The following is a 17,447-nucleotide window of genomic DNA, read 5'->3' as shown; positions in this document are numbered from 1 at the left end:
GGACAAAATGTGGCAGGAGAAGATGCACCAGCAAGAGAGAAGACTGTGGGCTTCAGAGGATTATCAAACAGAAGATTCAAGAATCTAGCAGAGATCCAGAAAGAGTGGAATGAGACGGGAGTCTCAGCTTCAAAAACCACCACATTCAGATGAATCCGAAAGATGGGCTACAACTGTCGGGTTCCTCGGGCCAAGCCACTTGAGCCCACGCACGAAGTGTCTCAACTTGGCCAAGAAGGAGGAGGACTGGACTGTTCTCCAGTGGTCCAAGGTCCTCTTTTCTGATGTAAGTAAAGTGTGCCTTTCATTCGGGAATCAAGGTCCAAGGGTTTAGAGGAAGACTGGTGAAGAACAGAACCCAAGCTGCTTTGGGTCCAGTGTGAAATATCCAGTGTCAGTCATGTTTTGGTGTGAAAAGTCCAGTGCAGGTGTTTTTAAATCCAAGGTCACCACAACAGTCTACGAGAATGTTTTAGAGGACTTCATGGTTCCTTCTGCTGAGGATCTGTATGGAGATGAAGATTTCATCATCCAGCAAGACTTGGCCCCTGCCCATACCACCAGAAGCACCAAAACCTGGTTTAATGATGACATTAAACCAGGTTTTGACATCACCATGACATCACCATTTTTGACATCACCATGACATCACAGTGCTTGACTGGCAAGCAAACTCGCCAGATCTAAACCCCATTGAGTATCTAGGGGGTATTATCAAGAGGAACATGAGAGGCACCAGACCCAAAAACAAAGAACTGACAACAAGCATCAAGGAAATCTGGGCTTCCAAAACTCCCAGCCAATGCCACAGGTTGATTGCCTCAATGCCACGGCGCAGAGGCAGTGATTAAAGCCAAGGGATTCCCAACCAAGTATTGAAGATTAACATAATTTTGAAAGTACCATATTTTTATTGATTTAATGTGACCCTAATTTCTCTCTTTTTTTCTACAAAAACTGAGAAGTAGATTTCTTCACAGTATTAACATTTTTTGAATTCCTGATTTTGTGGGTTTTATGAGCTGGAAGCCCAAATTATGTAGGAATAAACAAATACTTGAAATTGTTTAAATTGTGGGCCCTGAATCTATAATCTATGAAAATTTTATTTTTTGAATGGAATTATGGAAATAAACTTTTCCATGATATTCAAATTTTTTGGAAAGGGTCTTTATGTCTTCATGTAAATTGTGCTGGTGATTAGGTGGGTTTAAGGTGTGTGTGTGTGTATAGGCATGGGCATGTATGTGTTTAAATACATATGTACATGTTTACATGTAGGTGCTAATTAAGGTGAATACATGTACAGTTGAAACCAGGTGTTAACATACACTGTATAAAAAGAAATAAGGATTATCAATTTCTATTTTCTAAAAGCCAAAATGAGAAGGATTTTGTTAGGCAATTTTTCATTACTTTCTTCAAAGTCACAAGTTGACATACATTGAGATTAGTATGCCTTTTAACAATTTGGGAAAACCCAGATGATAAGGAGACTTCATTGGAAGCTGCTGATAGGTTTAGGTTTAACATTTGAGTTAATTAGAGACACACACCTGTGACACACACCTGTGGATGTACAGCGCATCCAGAAAGTATTCAGAGCATATCACTTTTTCCACATTTTTTTATGTTACAGCCGCATCCCAAAATGGAATAAATAATTTTTTCCCCTTATAATTCCACACACAACAACCTATAATCACAACGTGAAAAAGGTTTGACAATTTTTGCAAATGTATTAAAAATTAAAAAAATTACGACATCACATGTACATGTATGTCTTCACAGCCTTCAATACTCTGATGCACCTTTGGCAGTAATTACAGCCTCAAGTCTTTTTAAATATGATGGCACAATTTTTGCACACCTATCTTTGGACAGTTACGCCCATTTCTCTATGCATCACCTCTTAAGCTCCATCAGGTGGGATGAGGACCGTCATTGCACAGGCATTTTCAGATCTCTCCAGAGATGTTTGATCGGATTCAAGTCTGGGCTCTGGTTAGGCCATTCAAGGACATTAACAGAGTTGTCCTGAAGGCACTCCGTTGGCTGTGTGCTTAGGGTCATTGTCAAGTTGGAAGATATACCTTCATCCCAGTCTGAGGACCGGAACACTCTGGAGCAGGTTTTCATCCAGGATGTCTCTGTATATTGCTGCATTCATTATTCTCTCAATCCTGACTATTCTCCCAGTTCCTACCACTGAAAAACATCCCCACAGCATGATGCTCCCACCACCAGGCTTCACTGTAAGGATGGTATTGTTCAGGTGATGAGCAGTGCCTGGTTTCCACCTCCATGACGCCTGGCATTCACATCAAAGAGTTCAATCTGTGTCTCATCAGACCAGAGAATTTTCTCTCTCATGGTCTGTGAGTCCTTCAGGTGGCAAACTCCAGACGGGCTGCCATGTTGCTTTTACTAAGGAGTGGCTTCCGTCTGGCCATTCGACCATACAGGCCTGATTGGTGGAGTGCTGCAGATGGTTGTCCTTCTGGAAGGTTCTCTCCACAGAGGACTGCTGGAGCTCTGACAGAATGACCATCCGGGTTCTTGGTCACCTCCCTGACTAAGGCTCTTCTCTCCCAATGGATCCATTCAGAAGGGCGGCTAGCTCTAGGAGAGTCCTGGTGGTTCAAAACATCTTCCATTTAAGAATGATGGTGGCCACTGTGCTCATTGGAACCTTCAAAGCAGCAGAAATTTTTCGGTACCCTTCCCCAAACTTGTGCCTCAAGACAATCCTGTCTTGGAGGTCTACAAAAAATTCCTTTGACTTTATGCTCTGACATGCACTGCCACCTGTGGGACCTTACATAGACAGGTGTGTGGCTTTCCAAATCATGTCCAATCAACTGAGTTTACTACAAGGGGACTCCAGTTAAGCTGTAGCAACCTCTCAAGGATGATCAGTGGAAACATGATGCACTTAAGCTAAATGTTTAGCTTATATACATGTGATTTTTTTGTTTTTAAATTTTTAATGTGCAAAAATGTCAAAAATAGTTTTGACTTTGTCATTCTGGTGTGTTGTGTTGAATCTTGAGGGGAAAAAATAATTTATTAATTTATTTTGGGATGAGGCTATAACAAACTGTGGAAAAAGTGAATGCACTGTATTTCAACAAGGCACAACTGGAATCCAGTGCTTCTTTATGTAACACCATGGGAACGTCAAAGGAAATCAACAAAAGACATAAACGAAAATTATATTGAACTGTTTGGCCATAAGAATCGTTACATCTGGAGGAAAAAGGGGGAAGCTTGCAAGCCTGAGAACACCATCCCAACTTAGAAATACAGGGCTGGCAGCATCATGTCATGGGGTTGTTTTTCTTCAGGAGGGACTGGTGCGCTTCACAAAAAAGATGGCATCATAGGGAAAGAACATTATGTGGAAATAGTGAAGCAAATTCTCAAGACAAACCAGGAAATTAAAGCTTGGGTGCAAAGGGGTCTTCCAAATGGACAATGACCCAAAGAATACCAAACTGGTTACAAAGTGGCTTAAGGATAAAGTCAATGTTTTGGAGGGGCCATCACAAAACCCTGATCTTAAGTCTATTCAAAATGTATGGGCAGACCTGAAAAGGCATTTGTGAGCAAGGTTCCCTACCAACTGGGCTCATTTACAAAGGTTTTCTAAGGAGGAAAACTCCTACCAACTATTGTGAGAAGCTTGTGGAAGGATATCCAAAACATTTGACTCCAGTCCTATAATTTAAAGGTACCATGATACCAAACACTGCCGGCACGGTGGACGACTGGTTAGCACATCTACCTCACAGTTCTGGGGACCGGGGTTAAAATCCCGGCCCCGCCTGTGTGGAGTTTGCATGTTCTCCCCGTGCCTGGGTGGGTTTTCTCCGGGCACTCCGGTTTCCTCCCAAAAACATGGATGGTAGGTTAATTGGAAACTCTAAATTGCCCGTAGGTATGAATGTGAGCACAAATGATAATTTGTTTCTGTGCCCTGCGATTGGCTGGTGACCGGTTCAGAGTGTACCCCGCCTCTCGCCCAAAGATAGCAGGCACCAGCAGCCCGCGACCATAGTGAGGATAAGCGGTCAAGAAAATGGATGGATGGAGGATACCAAATACTAATGAAATGTATGTAAACTTCTGACTCAAAAGAAAGGCACAAAAATTGTCCCCAAAAAAAAAAATCCTGATTAAGCTGGCATTTAGTAAATACAAATAATTTTGATAATCGTACCTGACCTAAAACAGGAAAGGTTTAGTCTGACTCAGACAGTGAAAAAAACATATTTTTATATGGTTTAAGTAAACATCTTGTTTCAACTGTACGAATGTATGTCTAGTAATGTAACAGTTTGCTATCTACATATAATTTGTATTGAAGCATGTGCTAAAAAAATATTATTTTTTTTTTAAATGTTGGATTGTACAATTGCTACTCAAAAACATTCTGTAAAGCTATAATAAAAAATGCAGCAATCTATTCTGCAAGCAAACCGATAGTATAAATATTGAATAAACTATATATAATATATTTGAATATTAGTGGCCGCTCCTCTTGGCTGACATATGTGATAACCTATTAGTTCATTTCCGGTTTTCGGACTGTCCTCTGTGTGGCTGTTTATTAGAGTTTCTCCCGAGACATCCACACATTAATTCCACATGCCACGGTTCATTTTTTAAATTATATTTTTTTGTCCTGTTTGGCTGTTAGGTCAAGCAGAATGGAAGCTCTGTATCCCTTTTATGCCGGAACAGTTTTAATGTGTCACAGTGGAGTTTTTAAGATTCCGCTGGGGTTTCTTAGTATAGTAATTGAATTTAATTGAGAATCAGAAACAAAGTTTCTAGAGGGTAGAGGGAAGCTAGAACAGGACAAGGACAGGAGAAGCAGCATGCAGGACAAGGGTCGTGAACCCGGCTGTACAACTGAAGTGTGGTGGGATTGACGATGTAAATTATAAAAGTCTACAGAAGGAGAGTATGAGTGAGGGGATACACAAGCAATTCGCATATTCATTAGTTATTTGTCACAATAAGTGAGTGGCACCACACCCAGTGAAGGAGTCCTGGGGTGTGTGCCTGCAGACAAATCCAAGTGAATTGACACCGTTTTACATGCACAAAGACTGACAGAAGTGTCCTGTAATTGCTGTGCCCGCACCACGGAGGCTAAGGAACCCACCTATTTGATCCAGGGGCGGGATCAGGCCAAGGGGTCCATCCGAGAGGCGCCCCAATAACTGGCCACCGGTGGGGGCCGCAAGGACCCAATGCCCCCCCCCCCCCCCACACACACACACACGCCCCGCCACCCCCAGGAGGTCAATTCCTTTGTTTTTGTTATATACTGAAGACATTTGCATTTTAGACCAAAAGATGAATATGAGACAAAAGTTCAGAATTCCAGCCTTTATTTCATGGTATTTAGATGTAGATGAGTTAAACAACTCAGGACAGAGGACCATTTGTTTGAACCCAACCACGTTTCAAGTGAGCAAAAGTATTGGAACAAACATTATTAAATTAACTTAAAGTGAATAACTTAATATTTGGTGGCATAACCCTTAATTGCAATAACTGCAACAAGCCTGCAAAACATTGACTTCACCAGGCGGTTGCATTCTTCGTTTGAAATGCTTTTCCAGGCCTTTATTTTAGCCTCTTTCAATTCTTGTTTGTTTCTGGGGCTTCTCCCTTCAGTCTCCTCTCCAGAAGGTTAAATACATACTCTAATGGGTTAAGGGCCGGTGATTGATTTGGTCAGTCTAAGACCTTCCGCTTTTTTCCCCTAATGAAGTCCTCTGCTGTGTTGGCATTGTATGTAGGGTTCATTGTCTTGTTGCATGATGAAGCTACTCCCGATTAAATTGGATGCATTTTTCTGTAAATTGCCAGACAAAAAGTATTCGAAGACTTCAGAATTCATTCTGCTGCTACCATCATGAGTTACATCAGAATCATCTTTATTCGTCAAGTATGTTAAAAACACACAAGGAATTTGTCGCTCTAGTACGACAACAGACAAGTCAATTGACAGAGAATACTTTTGAGACAAAGACATAAAAAACAGTCACTGAGCAAAAAAGGTTACCAGTAACATGGTAATTCCTGCGCAGTTTTTTTTATTTATTTATTTAATTTTTCGGACAATTGTACAATGTCCTCTAGCAATTAGAGCAGTTGGAAAAGACTAAGCGAACAATAGTCCAGTGCTATGACCATTGCGCAAAGGGCGCAGAGACTTCAAGAAATGTATGCAGTTTAAAGTGACTAATAGTGCGACAATCTGGGATAATGTCAATTGTCCAAATGGTGGAGATGCTACTTAAGCACATGAGTGGCTAGTATTGGTCAACAACAGATATGCAAATAGTGCAGAGTGGCGAGACTCCTACAGTGAGTGCACGAGTAATGTACAATTGGCCCGACAGAGATGTGACAACAATCAAGACCAAATTGGCAGCATGTTACATTTGAATTGTAAGTTAACTGTTTAATAAGTTAATGGCAGGAGGGAAGAAGCTGATGGAATGTCTGCTTGTTTTAGTTTGCATTGTTCAATAGTGGCTACCTGTGGGAAGGAGCAAGAAGAGGTGGTAACCAGAATGTGGAGGGTCCAAGAGGATTTTGCAAGCTCGTCTTAGTTCTGGCAGCGTGCCAGTCATCAAGGGTGGGTGGTGGTGTACTGACAATCTTTTCAGCAGTTTTTATTGTCCGTTGCAGTCGGAGTATGTCCTTTTTTGTAGCAGCACCAAACCAGACTATGATGGAAGAACACAGCACTGATTTGATGACTGGTGTGTAGAACTGCCTCAACAGCTCCTGTGGCAGGCATTGCTTCCTCAGAAGTCGCAAGAAGCACATCCTCTGCTGGGCCTTTTTGGAGGATGGAGTTGATGTTGATCTCCCACTTCAGGTCCCATCAATAAAGACTAGTGAACCCGTTCCAGAAGCAGCCATGCAAGCCCAAGCCATGAGATTACCTCCACCATGCTTCACAGATGAGCTTGTGTGTTTTGAATCATAAGCAGATCCTTTCTTTCTCCATACTTTGGCCTTTCCATCACTTTGGTAGAGGTTAATCTTGGTCTCATCAGTCCATAAAACTTTGTTCCAAAACTTTTGTGGCTCATCTCTGTACTTTTTTGCAAAATCCAATCTGGCCTTCCGATTCTTTTTGCTGATGAGTGGTTTGCATCTTGTAGTATGGCCTGTATATTTCTTCTCTCAAAGTCTTTCGAAATGTGGATTCTGATATCTTCACCCCTGCCCTGTGGAGGTTGGCAGTGATGTCACTGACTGTTGTCTATGGATGTTTCTTCACAGCTCTCACAATGTTTCTGTAATCAACTGCTCTTGATACCCTTGGCCGACCTGTTCGATGTCTGTTGCTCAGTACACCAGTAGTTTCTCTCTTTTCCAGGACATTCTAAATTGTTGTATTGGCTCTGCCCAATGTGTGTGCAGTAGCTCTGATTGAGTTTTACTCTTCTCTCAGCTTCAAAACGGCTTGCTTTTCTCCCATAGACAGCTCTCAGGTCTTCATGTTTGCTTAACAGCAAATGTAGTTAAAAAAAAGCACTAATGTTTAAGCAATCAATCTAAATTGCAACACCTGAGCAACTAGAAGCACCCATCAGTCATGTGTTCCAATACCTCTGCTCACTTGAAAAGTGGGTGGGTTCAAACAAAACGTACTGTGTCATGTGTTGCTTAACACTTCTAGATGTAAATACCATGAAATAAAAGCTGGAATTCTGAACTTTTGTCTCATATTCATCATCACCGTGCCCATCACAGTGTATGAACGCGTTTGTGAATGGGTAAGTGTAAAGCCTCACATTTACCCATTCACAAACATGTTCATACATCATTGCACCACTAAACCACAAATGTACAATAATTAAAGGTAAAACAAAATCTAAATACAAGTACTAATCATACACACACGCACAGCGCTCCTAAGCTAAGCCTCCCACCAACCAACCAATATTTCATATGCATCCGTGCACATATATTAATACATAATAGATAACGTACAACATCAAGGCAAAATATTTTAATAATTTTGTAATTGTTTTATTCTTTGAAGCATTATTGCAATGCCTCGATTTTCGTGACTTGAGTACACAGTCACAGCCATGAATGCAACTGTACTAATAATTTCTTAAAGGGGCTTAACTAATACAGTTTAAAGATACTAATAAAATAATCACTGAAACTTAACGTATGGTATAATGAACGTACTGGGCCAGTGTAGGTTCTTACATGGCCAGCACAACTTGGCTCTTGGTGGCCCCAGACCCTGAAACCAGAACACTTGGAATCTCTGAATCCTTAAGGTTTACTAGATATTTGTTTTATATCCATAAACAATCAGATGCTCAGTCAGTGCATGCCATCAATCCAACGGCTACACAATAAACAGTCATGTCCCACCCGTTGTATCAGCGTTACATTGTAAGACTACTACTGCTGAAATTTATCATCTGCCTGGAACATGAGCACTGCACAGTAGTGAGCACTGGAATTAGAGAGAAGAATGCACATTGAAATGCAATTTAAATACTTCTATACAAAATAGAGTCATTTACATTTGACTTTTTGTGGCCGGTCGAGGCATTATTACTTTTGAGCATACCATTTTGTAGTGGAAACCATTTACTTTACCTGTGGGAACAGGAGCCTCTCATCACGTTTGAACTTCAGGCAGTCAATGATGAGCCTTTTCATTGATTTGGGTGAGGTACTGTAGAGCTTACTGAGGTCTGGTGACAAGTAACCACGTCCCACCATGAAGATTATCTGGAGAGAAAATCAGTACACTGTTACTGCAATCCTACTGTTTTGAATGGAAAATAATGAACCAGACCAGGTCTTGACTATTCACAGGAAAAAGAAAATCCACCATTCATTATAATTTGGTTCACAATATTAAAGAGTTCAAATAAAGTTTTGTTTAACCTGATCTCTGTTGTTGATATTGGAGTATGGTAGGGTCCCTGACATCAGTTCAAACAGCACTACTCCATAGCCATATACATCAGACTGGAATGTATATGGGTTGCTGTCCTGCATTCGGATCACCTCAGGAGCCTTGGCATACATCATGGAACAGAAACAAGCGTAATGTCAGTTTATAGATAATTTCTGAAATTAATTATTTCTGAAATGACATTTAAAAGAAATATACCATCCAAAGAATTGATCCACTGGGCTGTTCAACCTGTTGTGAGCCGCTCCACCGTGACTTCACTGTTGCAAGGCCGAAGTCCCCAATCTTAACAGTCCAACCTTCGTGGAGGAAAATATCTAGAACACAATCTCAGGAAATACTGCCACTAACAAAGAGAAAATATGTGATGAACTGTGCGAGATGGCGAGAAAAGTAGTGTTGTCTGGTCAATTAGTCATTTTTACACAGGGGCGTTAAAAAATTATGCAAAATGAAAAAGGTGTGAGTGAGGTTTGCAACAGGGTTTCCTTGTAAAGTCTGTGGTCAGGTGTCTTGACACGGGATAGCTGGAACCACACTGAACACAATCAGTGTGGTTGTGTAAAAACTACAACTAGACAGGAAAAGGATACTGTTTGATTTCAGGTCACGATGAATAATGTTCTTTGCATGAAGATAACTGAAAGAGACAATGCACGCTTAATTTTATAGTAAAAGATCGTAAGCACAAAAATTACAATTTCCTGCATAACTGAATTGGTAGAAAGCCATAGTTTTTGTAGAGGAAAACTTGAAACAGTTTTTTCCTGCCACCTATGTATCAGACAATTTATTTATCCATCTATCCATGTATATCATTATACACTTGAGAATATGTGAGTCCCGGGATCCACATGTATTGAAAAATATGAGTTCCAACCCTGAAAAATTGAGTCCCAGCAATTTATCATCACGGAATAAAGAAAGTAATCGCTATATGACTGTTCTTGCTTTGCGGTCGCACTATAGTGCAGTTTTTTATTGCAGTTATTCTTTTATACTTTTTGTACAATATTTCTGTTATCCATTGCTCCCAATGTACAACCCCAATTCCAATGAAGTTGGGACGTTGTGTTAAACAAATAAATACAGAATACAATGATTTGCAAATCATGGAACACACAGGTGAAAAGGCTAATTGGGAACAGGTGGGTGCCATGATTGTGTATAAAAGGAGCTTCCATGAATTGCTCAGACATTCACAAGCAAAGATGGGGTGAGGTTCACCTCTTTGTGAACAAGTGTGTGAGAAAATAGTCAAACAGTTTAAGGACAATGTTCCTCAACATACAATTGCAAGGAATTTAGGGATTTCATCATCTACGGTCGATAACATCATCAAATGTTTCAGAGAATCTGGAGAAATCACTGCATGTAAGCGGCAAGGCCGAAAATCAACATTGAATGCCAGTGACTTTCGATCCCTCAGGTGGCACTGCATCAAAAACTGACAATGTGTAAAGGATATCACCACATGGGCTCAGGAACACTTCAGAAATCTAATGTCAGTAAATACAGTTCGGCGCTACATTTGTAAGTGCAACTTGAAACTCGACTATGCAAAGCAAAAGCCAATTATCAACAACACCCAGAAACGCCTGCGGCTTCTCTGGGCCCAAGCTCATCTAAGATGGACTGATGCAAAGTGGAAAAGTGTTCTGTGGTCCGACGAGTCCAAATTTCAAATTGTTTTTGGAAATTGTGGACGTCGGGTCCTCCGGGCCAAAGAGAAAAATAACCATCCTGACGTTTATGGACGCAAAGTCCAAAAGCCAGCATTTCTGATGGTATGGGCCGTGTTAGTGCCAATGGCATGGGTAACTGACATCAGTGCAAGCACTATTAATGCTGAAAGGTACATACAGGTTTTGGAGAAACATATGCTGCCATCCAAGCAACGTCTTTTTCATGGACGCCCCTGCTTATTTCAGAAAGACAATGCCAAACCACATTCTGCACGTGTTACAACAGCGTGGCTTCGTAGTAAAAGAGTGCGGGTACTAGACTGGCCTGCCTGCAGTGCAGACCTTTCTCCCATTGAAAATGTGTGGCGCATTATGAATCATAAAATACGACAACGGAGTCCCCGGACTGTTGAACAGCTGAAGCTGTACATCAAGCAAGAATGGGAAAGAATTCCACCTACAAAGCTTCAAAAATTGGTGTCCTCAGTTCCCAAATGTGTATTGAATGTTAAAAGAAAAGGTGATGTAACACAGTGGTAAACATGACCCTGTCCCAGCTTTTTCTCACGCATTTGATCAAAGAGGTGAACCACGCCCCATCTTTTCTTGTGAATGATGTAGCAATTCAGGGAAGCTCCTTTTATACCCAATCATGGCACCCACCTGTTCCCAATTAGCCTGTTCACCTGTGGGATGTTCCAAACAGGTGTTTGAATTGCATTCCTCAACTTTCGCAGTCTTTTTTGCCACCTGTCCCAGCTTTTTTGGAACATGTTGCAGCCATAAAATTAAAATTTTATGATTATTTGCTAAAAACAATCAAGTTTATCATTTTTAACGAACTATCTTGTCTTTGTAGTGTATTCGATTAAATATAGGTTGAACATGATTGGCATATCATTGTATTCTGTTTTTATTTATGTTTAACACAACGACCCAACTTCATTGGAATTGGGGTTGTAGGTCCGTCCGAGCAGCTGGGGATTTTTTAATTTTGTTTAAGAGTGAAATTACATTTTAAGTTTCTCAGAATACTGACGTCAGTGCTTGCTATAACCAAGAAACCTTTGTTGTGTCTAATCAATAAAATGGTCAACTCCATCTTGACGGCAGAAATGTTTGACCAAAAACAAAGTCGCTTATATTGACAAAGCAGTGACATTTTAATAGAATTGTGTTTTTTATGATGATATCTTCTCATTTATTACAAAACAATAGAGATTGGACTTCATTGGAATTGGGGTTGTAGATGGCATTTGAAATGTCACATTAGTTGTAAACATCAGTATCAAGAAAGCAAACAGTTGGTCAAATCTAATATGGAAAAGTCTTACTCCATGCCCTGTGCTGTCTGTCTGGCCACGTCAATCCGCCTCATCGTGTCAAATTTGGTTTCAGAGACATGCAGATGGCGGTAGAGGCTGCTGCCTTCACACCACTGTGTGATGATGGCAAAATTGGGCTTAGTCATGTAGCCCATGAACAACAGGATGTTGACATGGCGGGTTTTCCTGAAGAGATGGGAAAAATAAAATTTTAAAAAAGATACAATTTCCCACAATTTCATGTTTTTGTCATTGCCTCTTTTTAATTTGCAAAATACTGTATGTCAGAGTAAACCCACCAGTTTTTTTTATTTTTTTTAGGTTGGTTCTAATCCTAAGTAAACATCTAAAATCTAAGTCGAAAAACAAGTCTAAAATAAAGCAGCACATCAGACGTCTGAACTGTTTACTTATAACTAAACTTGAATAACCAACTTACCGTAAGACCTGCATTTCATTTTTAAAGGCCTGTAACTGCTCCGGTGTCGGCTCTGTAACTTTAAGGATCTTGATCGCTACATCCCCATGCCACTTGCCCTTGAATACAGTTCCAAATGAGCCAGCTCCTATTCTCTTCTGGATTGTCACTTCCCGGGAGTGGACCTCCCAGTAGTAACTAGAATCCCTGTAGCCCCCTCGATGCTAAAAGACAACCAATTTGCCAAACAAATTAATAAATTAACCCGTGTTTCTGAAAAGATTAATTGACAAATAATACTGCAAAACATTACATACTACTTTCTTTTTGTCATCTGAAGAAGAGGGCTTTCGTTCCTTATGTTCTGAAGGGGACTTGGGCGGTCTTCTTCCTGGAGAACCTAAAGAAGAAGGTGGGCTGGTGGATGGCTTTGGTGACGGCTCAGGACCTGCAAAAATAAAAGGCAGAGCATTAAGTTTTCGAGTCTAACACATGCAAAATAAACCCCAATCCTAAAATTACTATGAAAAAAAAAAAAAAAAAAAAACTAAAGCATACCTGTGGTGGTGTTAAATTTCACTGCTTCCTAAAAAGGGGTGGGGGAGATCAGATTTCATTAAATGGACTTCAAGGAATTTTACGGATTCGATAATTTAGAATACAAATAAAAAGCCTTTATACAAGGCTTTTTAATCGTTTTCATTTCATTTGACTTCGCTCCAAGGGGCTAAACTGTCACAATGCACTGAGCCAATCATATCTGGTTGCGCTTTATTTTTGTTTTCTACTATTGTTTTGTTGACGCAAACAATGTCTAATTGTTGTATGATCAAACTTAAACTCCTCTAGGATTAAAATGAGCATTTTAAGTGACAAAAGAGGACATTTGCATATTTTCATATTTATACAACAAAGTACACTGACACTTGCCTCTATAAGGCTGGCAACAGCAGGGCTCACTGTGCTGACCATATGAACATTGGGTGTCGAGGTGGAACGATGTCTTTGTAGAGACTGGCCATCTCCGCTGGGGTTGGGGAAGCGAAAGGCTGGTGGTGGGGACAGAAGGTCCAGCCTGAGAGAGGACATTTAAAAAGTCACACAGTGTATTCAAATATCAGTTTGAAAAAGGTGAGTCTTTTTTAACATGCTAAGAAATAGTTTGGTCTGCAAGCTTACCCAGCAGGCTCTGGGGTTAAGGCTATGTTACTCTGTGATGGGGAATTTTCTGGCAGTAGTATCTGAGGATACTCATCTGTGCAGGGACTTGGATGACACCCGCCCAAACACAAGTAGAAAAGGATGAGACAAACCCAAAGAGACAAAAAACAATAACATTAAACAGGGGTGGGCTGGGAAGTCTGGGCATCCCTGCTAAAGCTACTGCCCCCGCGACCTGACCTCGGATAAGCGGTAGAAAAATGGATGGATGGAGGGGTGGGCTGTAGCAGGGTATGACAGAACTCATTTTTCTCATTTTTACTATTTTAAGGACTTAATTTGTCTCACATACAATTAAAGTGACATCTGTTCTCTGGATTTAATGCATCTTTGAGGATCAGTGGGCAGCCACTGTTTGGCTTTCAGGAACCAAGTCCAGATCCTGAATCAGAAAACTTGGTTGACTGAAACTGTCTAGAAATTAACATATGGATTTTAGGGTTGCGGGGGCGAAATTTGGAATACCCCAACAAAACCCACACAAGCATGGGACAAAGATGTAACTATTTAGAAAGAACCATCCAAGCCTCATGCTTCCATTAAGCTAATAACCAAAGCGTGCCTAGTATAAATGGTTGAATGGTACCTTAACTACTAGGGTTGTCCCAAGCCGATCTTTGAGAAAGAAAAAATGAGTATCGGATCGGACTGCATTTAAAATCTCCAGATTTTACCGCTCTTATAAAAGCAGTCCATACAATGCTCTGCTCCAGCACTTTTACCCAGTAGCAACCAGGCAGCATGCAAATCCCACATGATTAAAACAGGTTGCTAAGGTGCTTGCTTAAAGTCATTTATTGACTCTAGTTTAAGTTCCCTGTTAAGCTAAACTCACATACCAAAGGAATTACACCTCTTGAATGTTTAAATACATCACATCCTTTGTTCCTCTCTTTGTTTTTGTTCACAAAAAAATAAAAATGAAAATAAATAAATCAAAGCTAACACACAATGACAAACCCCACTGACCTGCTAACGAAAATTAGCATTGAACTCGTGGCACTTTTATCTCAAGATAACGAATGCAAATGCTGTATAACCACATACAAACTGGCAGTATAACAACACTCTCTGGCATATATTATTTTATGAATAATATTCATATAATATTCGAAAAAAAAAATAATCGAATAATATTTGATTTTGACTTCAACTCTTTGTTACTGCGAGTGTGTATCTGATTGTGTGTATCACACTGCCCCTCAGAGGCCAATACGTGCACAGCAGGAACAGCGACTGTCCATAAAACTAAACCCCAGTTGCATCAAGAAGTTCAAGTGTATTGCCGCACGTGGAGAAAGCAAATGATGTCCCCACCATATAATGACAGTTAAAAAAAATAGTAAACACTGAATTGAATTTCAATTGTTATTTTGCACTTTAAAAGTATCATTTATATTTATTTGAGATTATTTTTCATGGTTTTCTAATTTATATTTTATTGAATCTAGTCAAATGTAGAATTTGCTTATGTTTAAGTGAAGCATTGGTTATGGTGCAAGTTAGATGCATAATTTTGAAAGTTATTGTTCAGGAGTTCCGAATTATGTATTTTATTCAATTGTAGGACACTCATTTTTTAAGTTTCTTTATGTAACCCACTGGTTAATAATAAATGAGTCAGTTTTTCCTCATACCTACTGTTGCTGATTATTGTTCTCTGTTTAAGGAATATCACGTCAAGCCTTTTTTAACATTACATACTACAAAATAAGTAAAGTATGTATGATTATTGCTGATATCGGATTAGACCGATATCCGTATCGGCCAAAATTCAAGGCTGCAATATCTGTATCGGATCTGAAGTGAAAAATTTGGATTGAGACATTCCTATTAACTAAGATTCAACTCACCGCTGTTTGGTTACTGTGTCCATGTCCACACAAACAGTAGGTACCTTGCTACTGCAGTGCTGGTGAAATTTGTAGCCACAGGTCTGACACCTGAAGCCATTAAATAAAAACTTGTGGCAAAAATCACAGTAAGCCAGCTTAAAGAAGGTTTTCCGTACCTGCGCAGATTAAAATTAGATTGTCATTTCTGTAGTAATTGAACATTTGAGTGAAAAAAAAAACCATCAGAAAAGGATAAAACAAAGAAAGCAGTTTGCCTGCTACTTACAAAGTTGTGCATAGTCAGAGGAATATCATCCAGGACTTCAACTAATAACTCCTCTCCGACCAAAGGAGTGATGTCCGTGTCCCAGTCTGTCAGTCTCTTACGACTGGAAGAGTAATTAAAAGACAACAACAACAAAAAAAAGGACATTAATCCCAAATTATGTGTGCTCAAAACCCAAAAGGGAGCAGAAATTATACAAAACAGAACAACAACATTCATACAATAAATAAAAATAAAGACTAAAAAAATAACATTAAAATGGATGGCATCTGATTTAAAAACAGTGACAAAGCCCAAATGCCTTTGAGTACCGTATTTTCAGCGACCATAAGGCGCACTCAAAAGTCTTACATTTTCACCAAAATGGACAGGGCGCCTTATAATGCGGCGCGCCTTATGTGTGCACAGAGTTCCAACATCTGTAAATGTTGTGTGACTTTGATGAGTGCGCCGCTTGACTGACTGGGAGCATTTCCTGTCCACACGCTGCTTATATAGAGGAAGGCGGACGTGACTGAGGACAGTCGCATGCGGACATAAAGGGGGAAGGGGGAAGGGTGCGCGTGACAGAGGAAGCTAAAGACACGCCCCCAGTTGGTATACAGTTCAGGTATGTGCATCGCTTTTTTGGCTAAGGACCCCCGAAAATGGCACCTACGAAGAGACACGCTTACGAAGCACAGTTTAAACTGCAAGCTATTAGTTACGCGGAGGAACATGGGAATCGAGCAGCCGCGAGAGAATTCAAGATCAACAAATCAATGGTTCGCAAGTGGAGGAAGCAGGAAACCAAGCTTAGCCAAGTCAAGAAGACGAAGCTGAGTTTCCGCGGAAAAAAAAGAAAAACAAAACGCGGAAACAAGGCGAGGTGGCCCGAGTTGGAAGACCAAGTCAAGCAATGGATTAATGAGCAAAGAACAGCCGGGAGAAGCGTCTCTACAGTCACCATTCGACGGAGTGCAATAACTCTGAGCTTGGCATCATTCCGGGAGGCTGGACGAAGGACCTCCAACCGCTGGACATCGGTGTAAACAGGGCGTTCAAAGTGAAGTTGTGAGCGACGTGGGAGCCATGGACGACAGATGGCTAACTAAGACTAGGAGGCAGCGCTGGGCGAGTTACGCCAGAATTTGTGAATGGATTGTGGATGCTTGGGCTAACGTGTCTGCTTGCACTGTTGTTCGAGCTTTCGTAAAAGCAGGCATCATTTGAGGAGCCGCACGGCAACAAGACTGACTCAGACAATGACGAGAGGGAACCCGGCGTGTTTGATGGAGAACTTGCCCAGCTGTTCATTTCGGATACAGAAGATGAGGACTTTGATGGATTTGTGGATGAGGATAGATTTAAAAAAATAATGTGAGTAACTGTTAAATACTTCAATAAAGTACAACCGAACTCAGTTTTGTTTCCGCTGTCTTTTTAAAAACATTGTTTCAGCGTGCATGCATGCTACCGTATGGTTTAAGCTCACGTATGTGTCACCATGCCTGCGCCCAATAATATGGTGCGCCTTATGGTCGTTAAAATATGGTACATCATGTTTTTTTGTTTGTTTGTTTTTTTCCATTTTGTCAGACATTTTTTTTGGCCTCTTCAGTCGGTTAATGACTCGATACCTGCAGTATGTGCCTAATGTTTAATATTTAAGTGCATTTTTTTGCAAACAGAGCCTGGGTCAGATTCATATT

The 17,447-nt window shown here is 40.5% G+C and overlaps 1 protein-coding gene across 1 annotated transcript in view; it reads right to left on the bottom strand.

Moving 5' to 3' along the window:
• The window catches only part of araf (A-Raf proto-oncogene, serine/threonine kinase), a 34,664-nt gene that overhangs the window by 6,911 nt on the left and 10,306 nt on the right, over positions 1–17,447 (bottom strand). The window contains exons 4-15 of the mRNA XM_061673093.1: positions 15,757–15,859; positions 15,489–15,646; positions 13,594–13,680; positions 13,345–13,489; positions 12,973–13,000; positions 12,732–12,862; positions 12,436–12,638; positions 12,006–12,182; positions 9,580–9,626; positions 9,185–9,303; positions 8,956–9,087; positions 8,662–8,796 (exon numbers count right to left, since the gene is read on the bottom strand). Coding sequence (XP_061529077.1) covers positions 8,662–8,796; positions 8,956–9,087; positions 9,185–9,303; positions 9,580–9,626; positions 12,006–12,182; positions 12,436–12,638; positions 12,732–12,862; positions 12,973–13,000; positions 13,345–13,489; positions 13,594–13,680; positions 15,489–15,646; positions 15,757–15,859 — 1,465 coding nt within the window. The remainder of the gene's footprint in view (positions 1–8,661; positions 8,797–8,955; positions 9,088–9,184; positions 9,304–9,579; positions 9,627–12,005; positions 12,183–12,435; positions 12,639–12,731; positions 12,863–12,972; positions 13,001–13,344; positions 13,490–13,593; positions 13,681–15,488; positions 15,647–15,756; positions 15,860–17,447) is intronic.

This window comes from Phycodurus eques, chromosome 3 (genome assembly GCF_024500275.1).
Source record: "Phycodurus eques isolate BA_2022a chromosome 3, UOR_Pequ_1.1, whole genome shotgun sequence".
NCBI classification, from domain to species: Eukaryota; Metazoa; Chordata; class Actinopteri; order Syngnathiformes; family Syngnathidae; genus Phycodurus; species Phycodurus eques.
This window is presented reverse-complemented; position numbering and strand designations above follow the sequence as displayed.